General features: G+C 52.1%; 2 protein-coding genes across 3 annotated transcripts in view; one reads left to right on the plus strand and one right to left on the minus strand.

The window, feature by feature from the left end:
* LOC118583830 (short transient receptor potential channel 2) overlaps positions 1-11,900 on the plus strand; it is a 32,916-nt gene extending 21,016 nt beyond the window's left edge. For both annotated transcript variants that reach the window (XM_036187566.1, XM_036187543.1), the window contains 9 exons: positions 461-635; positions 1,550-1,750; positions 2,393-2,555; positions 2,989-3,081; positions 8,256-8,448; positions 8,967-9,094; positions 9,195-9,273; positions 9,848-9,977; positions 10,602-11,900. In XM_036187566.1, coding sequence (XP_036043459.1) covers positions 461-635; positions 1,550-1,750; positions 2,393-2,555; positions 2,989-3,081; positions 8,256-8,448; positions 8,967-9,094; positions 9,195-9,273; positions 9,848-9,977; positions 10,602-10,996 — 1,557 coding nt within the window. In that variant the 3' untranslated portion in view covers positions 10,997-11,900. The remainder of the gene's footprint in view (positions 1-460; positions 636-1,549; positions 1,751-2,392; positions 2,556-2,988; positions 3,082-8,255; positions 8,449-8,966; positions 9,095-9,194; positions 9,274-9,847; positions 9,978-10,601) is intronic.
* Positions 11,607-14,911, minus strand: Art5 (ADP-ribosyltransferase 5). Its single transcript, XM_036187625.1, has 5 exons — positions 14,595-14,911; positions 14,208-14,365; positions 12,533-13,262; positions 12,028-12,060; positions 11,607-11,942 (listed from the first exon to the last, which is right to left on the minus strand). Exons 2-5 carry the CDS (start codon positions 14,268-14,270, stop codon positions 11,836-11,838), a joined length of 933 nt encoding a protein of 310 aa, XP_036043518.1. The 5' UTR covers positions 14,271-14,365; positions 14,595-14,911; the 3' UTR covers positions 11,607-11,835.
* Positions 14,912-15,070: the final 159 nt, after the last annotated feature.

The raw sequence follows: 15,070 nt of genomic DNA on the forward strand, positions 1-15,070 counted from the left end.
ATACCTTGCTTTGTGTGCCGGAAGCAAGCTCTCCGCTGGGACTATACAGGTGGACTAGGGGGCAGGGACAGGCATTACAAAAACTGCCAGAGTGTGGTAAGAGAATGAGTGGAGAGGTGCCACTCAGGCCCTGACCGGGTGACCCAGTGTTTCCCTGAGGTCAGAGGAACAGGTTTAGAATAGTAAATAAATAGTAATGATGAGTTTGAACTTTTCCTGTGGGATCCTCCTCCCCCAAAAAAGGGTGGGGGAGGCAGTAACAACACTTACCTCACATGGTTGTGAGGGAGAAAACAGAAAATACAGAGCCTGGTGCACACCACATTCTTCTTAGTACTTGCCTAGACGAGTGGGTGAATCTGGAAGGTGCAGGCTCACATGGGGGCCAAGCAGTCCAGAGGGCTACAGGGCCAAGTGACCACAGACCTCTGACAGCCATGCTTTCCTGTCTCCCCCAAAGCTGGGCCGCCTGCTGAAGATCCCAGTACTGAAGTTCCTGCTGCACTCGGCTTCCTATCTTTGGTTCCTTATCTTCTTGCTGGGAGAGTCCCTAGTCATGGAGACTCAGCTGAGCACCTTCAAGGGCCGCAGCCAGAGTGTCTGGGAGACTTCGCTACACATGATTTGGGTCACAGGTATGTATGAGAAAGCCCTTTACTTGTGGCTAGCTACCAAGATCCCCATGGCAGATGGCCCACTGCACAGGGCCCACTGAGACTTGGCCACACTGAGCAGGCTGATAATTTAGAGTCCCTTCAAATCAAGGTCTTAAAATAGAGCTGAGTGGCCAGGCGGTGGTGGTGCACGCCTTTAATCCCAGCACTGGTGAAGCAGAGCCAGGAGGCTCTCTGTGAGTTCGAGGCCAGCCTGGTCTACAGAGCAAGATCCAGGACAGGCACCAAAACTACCTGTCTTAAAAAACAAAACAAAACAAACAAACAAACAAACAAAAAACCTAAAAAACAGAGTTGGGTGCTGTGGTACACAACTGTAATCCCAACACTCAGGAAGCTAAGGCAAGAGGTTAGCAAAGTCAAAGCCAATCAGGGCTACATAGTGAGACTGAGTCTCAAAAGGGTGAGTGGTTAAGATGGTTCCGTGAACAAAAGCACTTGGTGCCAAGCCTGACAGCCTGAGTCAGTACCAGAGACGAACCTGGTGGAAAGAGAGAACCAGCTCCCACAAATTGTCCTCTGACCTACACACACACACACACACACACACACACTTAAATGTTTAAATTAAAAAATAAAATCAAAAGGAGTCCTTAAATATTTGCCTACGATGATTTGGTGGGGACCAGGAAGAACAGCGGCCCACCCCCACCCCATGCTGCTTGCTCTCTGAATGGCACGTGCCTAGCTTCCTCGAGCAGGTCCATCAGTCCTGACATCAGTCTGCAGCAGTGCGGGAGTCCTTGTTTTTCCTGGGTCTCTTTGCACTTGGATGGGTTAAACGGTTCCTCATCAATGCCCCGCACTACCAGCTGGCTGTGTCCTGGAAGGAGGAGAGCCCGCCCCCTCCTCTCCTGAGCCCTCTCTCCTTCCAGGCTTCCTGTGGTTTGAGTGTAAGGAGGTGTGGATCGAGGGCTTGCGCAGCTATCTCCTGGACTGGTGGAACTTCCTGGATGTGGTCATCCTCTCCCTATACTTGGCATCCTTTGCCCTGCGCCTCCTCCTGGCGGGGCTTGCCTACATGCACTGCCAGGAAGCCTCAGACAGCACCGCCTGCCGCTATTTCACCACTGCTGGTGAGGAGCATTACCTTTCTCTTTGCTGTGATGAAATGCCCAGCAAATAGCCAGGCGGTGGTGACACACGCCTTTAATTCCAGCACTCGGGAGAGGCAGGGGGATCTGAGTGTGAGGCCAACCTGATCTGCAGAGTGAGTTCCAGGACAGCCAAGGCTACACAGAGAAACCCTACCTTGAAAAAACAAAAAACAAAAAAACAAAAACAAAAACAAAACAAAACAAAAAGAACAAAAAGCAGCTTAAGACAGGAAGAGTTTATTTTGGTTCCGCAGTTCGATGAGAAACAGCACATCCTGGTGAGGAAGACATGGTGGGTGCTGATGTAGCTGGTCACATTGTGTCCATAGTCAGGAAGCAGGAAGATGGTGCTGGTGCTTAGCTCCATTCCTCCTTTTTCTCTTTATAGTCAGTCCAAGAACCCAGTCACATTCCCTCCTCAGGAAAACCCTTCTGGAAATACCTTGACAGAGATAGCTAAAGGTGTGTCTCCTAGGAGATTCTGAATCAGTTCAGCTGATAATGATAGTGATTGACATCACAGTCCCGCCAGCCCAGCAGGGAGTCCCAAGGCACTGGGGCGTGTGGGTGGGGTGGGGGCGTTTCTTGACTCTCAGCCACTGCCCATCCTACCCTGCACAGAGCGGAGTGAGTGGCGCACAGAGGACCCCCAGTTCTTGGCCGAGGTGCTCTTTGCCGTCACCAGCATGCTGAGCTTTACCCGACTGGCATATATCCTGCCAGCTCACGAGTCACTGGGCACTCTGCAGATTTCCATTGGCAGGATGATCGACGACATGATCCGGTGCGTACTCTTCCTGTGCTCTCCCTGCCTGTGGCTCCTCCCCCACAGACTGGGTCTTCTGAAATCCCTTAGCTCTGTGGGGGGCATGGGAGTTCTTGACCCGTGTTCCTCTCACAAGACTGTGAGCTCCACGGATCTCTGATCCTGGAATCTAGAGGCAGAATGTAACTGTAAACGTGCTCTCCTCGTCCTGCCCTCGCCACAACTGCAAGGCAACCAATAGCAGAAAGAGCCCTTGGTGTCTGTTTATGATCCGCTAGAACGACTCTGTGCCTCTCTTTCTTCCTTCTTCTTGGAAACTGAAGTCAGAAGGCAAAAAATAAAATAAATGAAGAGTTGGGAAGGCCAATGTCTCCTTCCGATTCCGTTTCCCAGGGCCTGACTTGTAGGGTGGGGACCTGCTCTGATCCTTCCACGTCCTGCTCTCCACCAGGTTCATGTTCATCCTCATGATCATCCTGACTGCCTTCCTCTGTGGCCTCAACAACATCTATGTGCCGTACCAGGAGACCGAGCAGCTGGGCAAGTACGCTGAGGCTGGGGGACGGATATCTTTCTTCTTCCCTTTGGTTCACTCAGCTAACTCTCTTACTTGCCCAAGGCCACATTGAGTCACTCTGATGGTTACTAATTTACTTGATTACACATTCACCTGTTTCCAACCCTTCTATTTGAAAAATGCCAATCTTATGAAAATATTAAAGGGAGAGATTCACCCATGCCCTTCACTGGGCATCCACACCCTTCACTGGGCACCCACACCCTTCTTCACTGGGCACCCATACCCTTCACTGGGTACCCACACCCTTCTTCACTGGGCACCCTCACCCTTCACTGGGTACCCACACCCTTCACTGGGCACCCACACCCTTCTTCACTGGGTACCCACACCCTTCTTCACTGGGTACCCATACCCTTCTTCACTGGGCACCCTCATCCTTCTTCACTGGGCACCCACACCCTTCTTCACTGGGCACCCACGCCCTTCTTCACTGGGCACCCATACCCTTCACTGGGCACCCACACCCTTCTTCACTGGGCACCCATACCCTTCACTGGGCACCCACACCCTTCTTCACTGGGCATCCACACCCTTCACTGGGCACCCTCACCCTTCTTCACTGGGCACCCTCACCCTTCTTCACTGGGCACCCTCACCCTTCTTCACTGGGCACCCACACCCTTCTTCATTGGGCATCCACACCCTTCACTGGGCACCCTCACCCTTCTTCACTGGGCACCACGCCCTCCACTGGGCACCCTCACCCTTCTTCACTGGGCACCCACACCCTTCACTGTGCACCCTCACCCTTCTTCACTGGGCACCACGCCCTCCCCTGGGCACCACGCCCTTCACACCCGTCTCTGCTCATTGTTTTGCTACCACTTGCTTGATCTGTTTCTGTTTGTTGTTTCTTTTTCCTCTTGCAACACTTTCTGCTTGTCTGCTTTTGAAACAGGATTTTACTATGTAGCTATGGCTGTCCTACAGCTTGCTGTGTAGACCAGGTTGGCCTCAACAGAGATCTGCCTACTCTCTGCCAACCCCCATGCTGGATTAAAGGTGTGTGCCACCACCCCCTACCTGCAATACTTAAAAGTTGTAAATGTCCCGACATATTAGTCCCAAATAGTTTGAGATGTCTCCTAGGAACGTGATCACAAACCACTATCTTACCAAAAACTTTAGTATCGATTTTATAAAATTGCTTACCGTGCAGCCCTTGTTCAAATTTACCTGTGACCCTATTAAAAACCCCATGTGTAGGAGCTGAGGAAGCAGCTCAGTTGGTGGAATGCTTGCCTTGCATGCATGAAGTCCTGGGTTTGTCCCAGCACTATATAATAACTGGGCATGGTGGCACATACTTGGGATCCCAGCAATTAGGAGATTGAGGCAAGAGGATCAGAGGTTCAAGAGGTGGTGGTGGTGGTGGTGGTGGTGGTGGTGGTGTACACCTTTAATCTCAGCACTTGGGAGGCAGAGGCAGGCAGATCTCAGTGAGTTCAAGGTCAGCCTGGCCTACAAAGCGAGTTCCAAGACAGCCAAGACTGTTGCACAGAAAAACCCTGTCTCAAAAAACCAAGAGAGAGAGAGAGAGAGAGAGAGAGAGAGAGAGAGAGAGAAAATGCTGGGGACCTGGGTTTAGTTCCCAGTACTGGCTCACAACTACTTGTGAAGTTAGTTCCAGGGGATCCAACACTCTTCTAGCCCTTATGGACCCTGCACACACACGGTGCACATAAACTCACCCAGTCTCACACACAAACACATTCAATTAATTAATGGAAAGAGTTTGGATAAGAACTAGACCTGGCCAACAAGCACTTTCCATTGCTTCACATTAGGAGAGCGTGGTGTGGCTTTGGCCCGCAGTCAAGAACGCCTCTCCATTGTAAAGGCAACAGAGAAGCCTTTTACTAACAGAGGTGTTCTGACATACTACAGCTAGACTGATTACAGTTTGTGCCCACTGGATTTAATATCCATGGATGATCTTGAGGGTCAGTGGGATTTGAGATAGGTTCTCAAGTAGCCCAGGCTAGCCTTGGACCCGATGTGTAACTGAGGATGATCTTGAACTCCTGATTGCTCTGTCTTCACCCCAAGTGCTGGAATTCTAGGCATGTACCACCCTACCCAGCCGCAGATGATTCTTACCTGAATCAGTCTCTACAGTGGTCCTTTTGAGATAGTGACTTTCCACATCTATCAATTGTTTGACATTTCTTATCTTGCATCCTTCTAAAGTACTTGCTCCTAGCTGTACATGGTGGTGCATGCCTATAATCCCAGTGCTGGAAGTGGAGGCCGGGGGATCACAAGTTCAAGGTCATCCTCTGCTGTTTAACAAGTTCGAGGCTAGCTCAAGCTGCATAAGACTGTGTTCCAAAAGAAAGAAAGAGCCGATGAGATGGCTCAGTAGGTGAAGGAGCTTGATGACAAGCCTGGTGACCTCAGTTGGAGCCCCAGGAACCACATGGTGAAGGGAAAGAACTGACTTCCAAAAGTTGTCTGACGTCCATACCTGTGCTGTGGCATCCTCAGAGCATGCTCAAATACATGCACGAACATGCACACACAGAAACAGTAAAAATAAGTAAATGTAAACCATTTTTAGAAGTATTTTGACTGGGGGTGCTGGAGAGATGGCTCAGAGGTTAAGAGAACTGGCTGCTCTCTTCCAGAGGTCCTGAGTTCAATTCCCAGCAACCACATGGTGGCTCACAGCCATCTGTAATGAGATCTGATGCCCTCTTCTGGTGTGCAGACATACATGCAGGCAGAACACTGTGTACATAATAAATATATTTATATAAAAAAAAGCATTTTGACTGGGGGGAGGGGCTGGAGAAATGACTCAGCAATTAAGAGCTCCTCTTCCAAAGGACCCAAGTTCAATTCCCAGCACCCACATGGCAGCTCACAACTGTCTGTAACTCCAGATCCAAGGGATCCAACACCTTCACACAGACACACATGCAGGCAGAACCCCAATAAAGAAAACCAAGTGTTTGGGCAGCTCTCAGGTGAGGTAAATGGTAGGCATATGGCTGAGGGTAGCCAGGAGTATTGAAAGTTAGTGAGTAGAGGTGTAGCAGAATTGGTCGTATTTAGGAAGATCTCCCTGGTGCCATGTGGAGGGCAGAGTAACCAAAGACAGATGCAGGGAGTGAGATGCTTCCCCATGAAATGCTAAGGGCAGGGTAGTGTGGGCAGGACGGTGAACGCTTGATGAGCACATTCTGCTGGGGGTCAGTGGGAAAAGCAGATCGGAAGGGCTTCCTGGAAGAGGAGTCACTGGGGCTGCTGCCTCTGCTCCACACCACACACCCTCTCCCACCCAGGAACTTGTCTTCATGTCTTCATCTTTTAGCCCTCTGCTTTGCAGTCGCAGCAACCAACATGGTCTTTCCAAATGTAATTCGGGTGTCGTCCCCGCCGCCACCCCAGCCCCTTCATAGATCCCTGTGGTTGGAAGGCTGTGGTGGAGTCTTTAGTTCTACCCAGTTAGGCCCTGTATCTGTGTGGTCCCCAACAGCCTCTCGCACGCCGCTCTCTCTTCTTCCCATCTTACCCTCACCTTTACCCTCCCCAGACCACGAGGGCCTTGAAGACAGGATTCTGCTTCTTATACTCCACTGTGTCCTTAGTACTCCATCACTACTCTTCATTCAGTAAATACTGGCTGACCAAAAGAATAAAGGGGAGGGGCTGGAGAGGTGGCTCAGCAGTGAAGGGCCTTCTTGCTCTCACAGAGGACTCAGGGTTGGTTCCCAGCACCAGACTATCTGTAACTCCAGTTTGTGGTGCTATATTGTGTACCCTAATAAATTAGCCTGAAGATCAGAAAACAAAACAAGCCATTGGATTAAACATAGAAGCCAGGCAGTGGTGGCACACACCTTAAATGCTAGCACTTGGGAGGCAGAGATCTGTCTGGATCTCTGTGAGTTCAAAGCCACCCTGGACTGTAAGATTTTTGTCCTTAATTATGTCATAATCCTGGGACACAGGCCAGCCTAAAAAGCGGGCGGGCCCTCTCTGTGCCCCTTCCTCCCTTCACCCTTCCTCGCTTCCCCCTTCTCTCTCCCCTCTCCCCTCCACGAGGTCTCTCTCTCTCTCTGTCCCCTCCTCTCTCTGTCCACCCCCCTCTCTTTGTCCCTTTCTCTCTCTCTCCCCCCCCCCTCAATAAAGCTCTAGAAAGGTAACCATGGCTTGTGATTCTTCCCCCAGCATGCTCCTCCAGCTGGCCACCACAGGCCAGCCATGAGCAGCACCGCTTTAACCAACATCTAGAATTTAACCAACATGGGCTACATGAAATTGACTCAGTTTAGGAGAGGAAACAGAGCCAGGCAGTGGTGGCACACACCTTTAATGCCAGTACTCAGAAGTCACATACCTTTAATCCCAGCACTAGGAAAGTTGAGACAGGAAATGATGTGTGTGCGCTCGTGCACAGAGAAAGGTATATAAGGCGTGAGGAGACAGGAACTAAAGTCTTTCTGCTGAGGAAAGCTGTTCTGGCTGAGGAGTCCTCAAGGTAAAAGGTGGCTTGTTCCTTTGTCTCTCTGATCTTCAGGCAAATTTATTAGGGTACAGAATATATCACTACATTTCCCCCTTTTTGTCTAAAATAATACAAGAAGGTTATAACTAATATAAGAAAAAGTATATATAAGTCCAAAATGTTGTGCCTAATTCACTTTCTATCCTAACTTGTATTATCAACTAAATACTATCTTTTGATATCTTTCAAACTTATATACTTTACCAGTTCCAGGGATCCACTGCTTCTTCTGACCTCTGTGGCCTCTTGTATATACACAGTGCACTTCCATACACACACACACACACACACACACACACACACACACACACACACACACGCAAAATAAAATATGCATATACAAAATAAAATAATTTTTTTCAGAGATGAGGACCGAACCCAGGGCCTTGCGCTTGCTAGGCAAGTGCTCTACCACTGAGCTAAATCCCCAAAATAAAACAAATTTTTAAATAAAGGTTGATGCTATAAAATGGCAAATGTTTGTAAGGATAGCCCAAAAGGCTTCATGGACACAGAACACCTTTGGCTAAGTCTTCGGGGGAGGGGAGTGTGTCTGGGTGGAACCCAGGCTTCTCTCCCAGCCCTACCCTACTTTCCTGTCCTTTGCGTGCCCCCACCATGCCAGTTTCAATGAAACGTTCCAGTTTCTATTCTGGACCATGTTCGGCATGGAAGAGCACAAAGTGGTGGACATGCCCCAGTTCCTGGTGCCTGAGTTCGTGGGCCGAGCCCTGTACGGCATTTTCACCATTGTCATGGTCATTGTGTTGCTCAACATGCTCATTGCCATGATCACCAACTCCTTCCAGAAAATTGAGGTGGGTAACCCAATTCACCTGGTAACCTCCAGGCTGGCCAGGGAGGAGGGAGGGAGCGATAGGGAGGAGCAGGGTGCCAAGACCCCTGGGTACGTGCTCTGCTCCCACTACTGTTTGATGGTTTGGACAAACTCTGTCTGCACAAGGGTCTCAGTACTACCGTTGCTATCGCCGGGAACCAGGTCTAGCATCTTTACACTTTTTCTTGTTATAGTGGTGGTGGCCATTTGGAGGCATTGTAGAAGAGTGAGTGGGAACACAAGAAGGCAGTGGCTGGGTTGAGTTTGCAGACTGGAGAACAGACTGAGCAGCATCCGGAAATTAGAGAAAGAGAATGAGGAAGGGGAAGCATTCCAGGAAAATGTGGGTGATCAGTGGGGGTAGGAATAACAACAAGAAGAAAGTGGTGGGCACACTGGAGAATAGGGAATGGGAAGATAAAAGAGAGGCAGAGTGAGTGAGCAAGGGGGCCAGTGCCAGCATGGACCTCGCATGGCCTCCTGCCTCATGGTCCCCAGGACGATGCTGATGTGGAGTGGAAGTTTGCTCGCTCCAAGCTCTACCTGTCCTACTTCCGAGAAGGCTTGACGCTGCCTGTGCCCTTCAACATCCTGCCCTCCCCGAAGGCTGCCTTCTACCTTGTCAGGTGATGGCCTCGCTCTTGCCCCTGTACACCACCCAGCTCCTGCTCCGCTTTCCCAGGCCCTGTCCCTGACTAACTTCTTTTCACCATGGTAATCTCTCAGGAGGATTTTCTGGTTCGTTTGCTGTTGCTCCTCCTGCTGCAAAGCCAAGAAGTCGGACTACCCCCCCATCCCAACCTTTGTGAGTACCTTCTCAGCCTCTGTACTACCTAAGCCATTGATATGTCCCCAGAGAGCCTGCTCCCAGTTTCCACTCCCACACACAGCCTCCATTTTCATCTTCCTGCTCTGGCTGGGCCCTGCATTTCCAGTCCCACATCCTGCAGCCTAAACATGATTCCATGCCCCCTCCATCCCAAGCCTGAGTTCCGGACAGCCAGACACTAAGACATGCTTGGGTGATTTAAACAGCATATGGCTGGAAAAAGCCTCCTGAAGATAAGCAGGTTGACAGGGCAGAAAGAGGCAGCTGGGCATCCAAGGGACTCGCCTACCTCCACCATCAGCACCGTAATCCCAGGGCGTGAGAGCTTTAATTTGGGCCGTTGCTGCCTTCCCACCCTACTCCCACCTTGGCCTTCACCACACACGCTGGACACCCTCTCCTCCCACAGTCTGCCTCGCCTAGTTGGCTCCGTCTGCCCCCCAGGACTGCGCCATAGGATATGCGTTGCATAGATTTTGCCTTTCTCCTTTATTCTTAGTCAAGAGAGACGTTGAAGGAAGTGGAGAATTCACTGTGTCTTCCATTGCAGACCAACCCTGGGGCAAGCGCAGGGCCTGGGGAAGGAGAGCGTGGATCCTACCGCCTCCGGGTTATCAAGGCTCTGGTGCAGCGCTACATAGAGACCGCCCGGCGCGAATTTGAGGAGGCGCGCAGGAAAGGTCGAGTTCTCTCTCACCTCTAATCCTTCCCCATTGCTGTCCATGGCTGTCCTGGGAGGAGGGCCCCACACCCAGACAAACCTCCTGACTCAGTTGCGTTAGGATTCAATCCCATCCTTTCTGCCCGTGAAAGCCACCACTTGCCAGCCAGCTCGTTGACTCAGTCACTCTGCCTTTATTTACATGTTACGTTCTCATTCCCTCGTTCAACCCGTTTGTGCTCAGATATTCCATCTTCCCTTTTCCTCCTCCCCCTGCCTCTTCTCCTCTGCCCTGCTCCCCCTCTCCCTTCCTGTCTTACTGAGTTTCCTAGACTGGTCTTGGACTCACTTTGAAGCCTAGGCTGGCTTTGAACTCTTCATCTTCCTTCCTCAGTCTCCCAACTAGATGGGATCACAGGCCTGCACCCAGCCCAGCCAAGGCTTTCCTTCTTTGCTGCTGTCCTTCATCAATGCTCACACTCACCTGCACAGCTTTTCTACCCTCCTGACCCCTCAGTCCTTCCAGCCCTTCCTTAGGATCCAGACAGGGTGTCCTGGGTTCAGTAGGGCCGGGTGGGGGCAGACAGAAGAGGTGCTGACAGGCTCACCTTCTGAAAGACCTCTCTGTCCTGATTTATCTCAGACCTGGGCACCAGACTGACAGAGCTGACCAAGACCGTGTCTCGACTGCAAAGCGAGGTAGCCAGTGTGCAGAAGACTCTGGCGGCAGGCGGGACACCGCGGCCTCCCGACGGTGCTAGCATCCTCAGTCGCTACATCACCCGAGTGCGCAACAGCTTCCAGAATCTGGGCCCCCCGACCCCTGAGACACCAGCAGAGCTGACCATGCCAGGGATTGTGGAGACCGAGGTCTCTTTAGAAGCTGGCCTTGATGCCATAGGAGAGGCTGAGGCTCCAGCATCTGGAGAGCCCAGCTGCTCCTCCCCTGCTCATGTGCTGGTGCACAGGGAGCAAGAAGCAGAGGGGGCAGGGGACCTGCCCCTAGAGGAAGGCCTGGAGACCAAGGGTGAGTCCTAATACAACAGAAGGGTCTCTCCTGTCACTGAGTGCAGCAGCCTTCTTGGGTAGAGCAAGGGTCTCATAGTAGAAGACCATGGTGTTTCTCTGCCTCAGTAAAATTTCGGCTGTGGAAGTAGTCAGGTAGCAATCCCCATCTTTTGATGTCCTAAGATCTCTTCTTTTACTTCCCTCTAAAACGAACCCCGTGTGAGAAGGGCAGAAACAGCTTGCTTTGGGTTCTAGGGTTTGGAATCCTACTTTGGGGTTCCTTAGGTCTTTAGTGGAAAGAGTTCTGGCCTAGGAGGCTGGAGGCCTGGGAGATAAGAGACCAGGGCAGCAGGAGGTCTGAAAGTGAGGGGGCCTGGATTGGAGAGGCCTGGGAAATCTGGAGGTGGTGCCCTCCTTGGCCTTGCATTTTTCATAGACCAACAGGACTGGAAGCCCAGTCCATCTGTTCTGCCTTAAAGGTAGCTGTGAGGCCCCTCTGGCTGTTCAAAAGCTCCAGGAGCAGAGGTTAAAGTGTTTGACCAAGAGGATCGGGAAGTTAGTTTTCAGCCCCTGACTTTCAAGCTTGCCAAGGACAAATGACCCTGTGAAATAAACCAGTCATAAAAGCCCATGTCGCTATACCACAACTCCGTTTAATTGAGTAGCCATCCAGTCTTGACCTTACATGTCCTAGGAAGTCCCCACCACATAGTGGGATTCCCTCAACCCTGCCATGGCCTCAGGTCTCCAACCCTGGTTGGAGAGATAGCCCATTGGACTAGAACCAGAACCACACTCTTGCTTCTTGAGGCCACTCAAAGCCCCGTCTTCATAGAAAAGTCATCAGTTCCCAAGACTCCAAGAGGCTTTCAGGGTCCAGCTCTCGAGAGCTGCAACTCCCCAGGGGCCAAGAGCAGCGACTTCCCTGATTGCAGAGCCAAGGCCTCTGTGGAGGATGACTCTGGCTGCCCTACTGCTGGAGAAAGAAGAAAGGAAGGTAAGGTAGGCAGCGGGGCCAGGAGAGCTGAACAGCCCACAGAGCAGGCCAGAGGGTGACGTACCTGTTGAGGACACACAGCCGTGCCTCTTCTCCCCTGCAACAGATAGCATAGTAAGGCCCTGAGGCGATTCTCGTCCCAAATGTCTTGCCTCTGGCCATGCCCCTTTCAGTCTGTCTTCTCCTTCACCTCAAAGCAGACTACTCACTTCCCTTCAGCTTCTTCCTGAGGTCGCCTGATGGCCTGTTCATCCCTGCTCCCACCCACACCATATCACTTTTCCATTCTCTTCCTGCCTCCTTACTGGACTTGGCACAGTCCAGTCCTGTTAGCCCCATCAAACCAGGGCCTACTGAGACTGGCCTCCTTCACTCGGTTCCTTGATCTACCCTTTTGAGAAGACAGTCATCTGAGAATATCCACAGATCTCGAATGTCCACAGGTCACAGGACCTGGCAGAACCTCAGTCTCGCTAACGAAGCGAGTCTCCTGAAGTCTCTGGGGCCTGGGTCAGGACATGCTGGCTTTCACCCACCCTGCCATTCTCTGTCGCCCATGCATCGCTCACCACCCAAATAGGCGCAGTTAAAGTGGCTGCAGGTCTGATTATAACTCCAGAGAGTTACTATGCTCTGGGCTCCATCCTGGAAGAACCCAGTGACCAAGAAGACTTCATGCGGGGGTATCAGCACCTCACGCTCTTCAGGGAAGACAGACAAAGCCTGGATAAGAGCCCCAAAACAAGTCCTTAGATTGAAGAAAGTGGCATTACCAAACCCGCGAGCCACTGTTTCATCCAGAGAGCTAGAGGCAAACTGTCCTAATCGGACAGAGTCCCCCAGCCTCTTGGGTTCAAAGTGGAGGCTGCCCACGCCTCGGAACACCACCTCCCCATCTTCCCTATTGCAGCCTTGGGTTCCCCGAAGCAGCTGCAGGGCCCGGGTCAGGTAGAAATGCAGGGCCTTGAAGGGGAAGCGCCTCATGTAGAGCTCCCTGGAGCCACCCCCTGTCCGCACAGCCTGGTTCAGCTCCCAGTACAAGGTGTTGGACGAGTTGGTGTACACCATAATTGCTATTCCGTGTTGGGCTTGGAAGCCAGGAGGGACAGTGAGTGTGTGCCGCCGGTGTTCCCAGGCCTCTTGGGCTGCTTCCCAGGATTCCCGCAGCAGGGCATGGCGTGCCATCTCCTCCTTTAGCAGCAGGCCTGCTTTCTCCTCCATCTCCTCGGAGCAACCCACATAGGCATCATCGAAGGCGTCTGGAACTAGGCTCAGGGGCAGGATAGGAACAGCTTGGACCTGTGGACATAAGGAAGGGTGGCACCACATAGGCAAGAGTGTAAGTTTGGGACACTGGCCAAGGGTCCTGGTGGCAGATCAGTTCAGAATCACAGGTTTTCGTTTCTATGCCCAAACAGCTGATGCAAGCAAGCGGCGAGATCCCAAAGAGGCACCAATAACACAGGCAGTGGAGTCAGACAGACAGGAGTTGAAATACCACCTGCTAGCTGTGGGATCTTGAGCAAGGCTTAGGTCAGGGCTTTCCTGGATTCCACATTCTCCTACGAATTAAGGGCACTTCCAACCTCACAGGGTTATTCTGAGGAGAACATAAAGATCATTGTGGCACAGCCTAAAGGGTGCCATCTCATCTTTCCAGGGCCAAGTCTGGCTGGTTCCAGCCTTTCCTGGCTCTGATCGTAGGTATGCAGGCAATAAACTGCGGCCTGTGTCTGGTCCCTGCCCTGGTCCCCATTCTCCTCAGCTATTCAGTGTACATCACTGTCAGCTCTGAGATTCCTGCATGCTCTCCTGCTTTAGAAGATGTTATTCTAAACTCAAGATGGGTGGGTGGGAGTTTATTGTCCCCAGCTTAACCTTAGTGGCAGAGTGTGCTGGGGGTGGGGCATGAAGCCCGGTTTTTCAGGGTCTGCCAGAGTCTACAGCAGCACACTGGTGGGTACAGGGATTTGCCTGTGCTGTGAGAAGAGAAATGGGAAGGAGAAAGATGAAGCCAACCCCTGTGGAGGGTAGCCCAGAGAGAATCACACAGGGAGCTGGGGATCAGGGAGGTGGAGCTCTGGGAGAGAGATGAGGCACTTGGCCTCCCTAATGGTATAGAACTTCCCGAGAAGAGGCCTGGATGAAGGGAAGAGTCTTCTAGGAGGGTTTCCCTGATGGTTCCTCTGCCACCACCTTCTCAGCGTCTGACCCTTGTTGGCAAAGGATAGTTCCGAGAGTTACCTTCCAAAGGGTGTGCAGGCCGAGGCAACTGAGGACCATCAGCAGATCCTCCAGAATCATCATTGGAGGAGTCCTGGGATGGCAGGATCCAGATAATGATGAGGCCAGCAGAGACTGGGTGCTGGCTTGGATGGGCTCCAGGACCTTCCTCCTGCACCCTGAGAGGGTCCTTAATCAAGGACTGGAATTCAGAAGTGATGTGGGGCGGGGACAAGGACAAGTCTAAGGATAGGCAGGGCTTCGGATTTTACTGTTCCCATCCCAAGCCCTAGTCTATAACTACTAGATGCCCCTCACCCAGGCTCTCCAGGACTTCTTTGCGATGGTATAGGTGGAGCAGTTACATGGCTCCGCCTGGAGAGGGGCGGGGCGGGGACCAGGACCTACCTGGAGGTGGCGGAGGCCGAGAGCGGCCTAGGGCTCGGATCCTTTTTGCCGCAGACTAGGCCTGAAGTGCCGGCAGGCGCTGCGCAGATCCCGGACTGCCGAACAAAGTCCCCGCGGCTAACTATAGCCCCTGGACTGGTAACCCGACACCTGTCTTCCCAACAACAGACAGGGGCGTGGGAGCTGGACTGGCAGAATCCTTGAGTGGTTGAGGGGCAAAACTCTCCTTCCCTTGGATGACAGGTTCTTTCTGTAAGATCAGAGCTAGGTCAAGGCTGAAGGAGGGACTTGTGAGACTTGGCCCTTTCTCCGGTGGACCTGGGACCCGGCCAGGGCCAGGGCACCCGACCACCAGGCCACGGAACCCCGCGAGGGTCGCTCCTTGTGCATCATGTAAAGTCGCCAAAGCTGTCTTATTTGCATACAATTTGCATACCATACACGTTGGGTCACGTGCACCAGCATCAAAGACCCCC

The sequence above is a fragment of the Onychomys torridus genome, chromosome 1 (assembly GCF_903995425.1).
Source record: "Onychomys torridus chromosome 1, mOncTor1.1, whole genome shotgun sequence".
NCBI classification, from domain to species: Eukaryota; Metazoa; Chordata; class Mammalia; order Rodentia; family Cricetidae; genus Onychomys; species Onychomys torridus.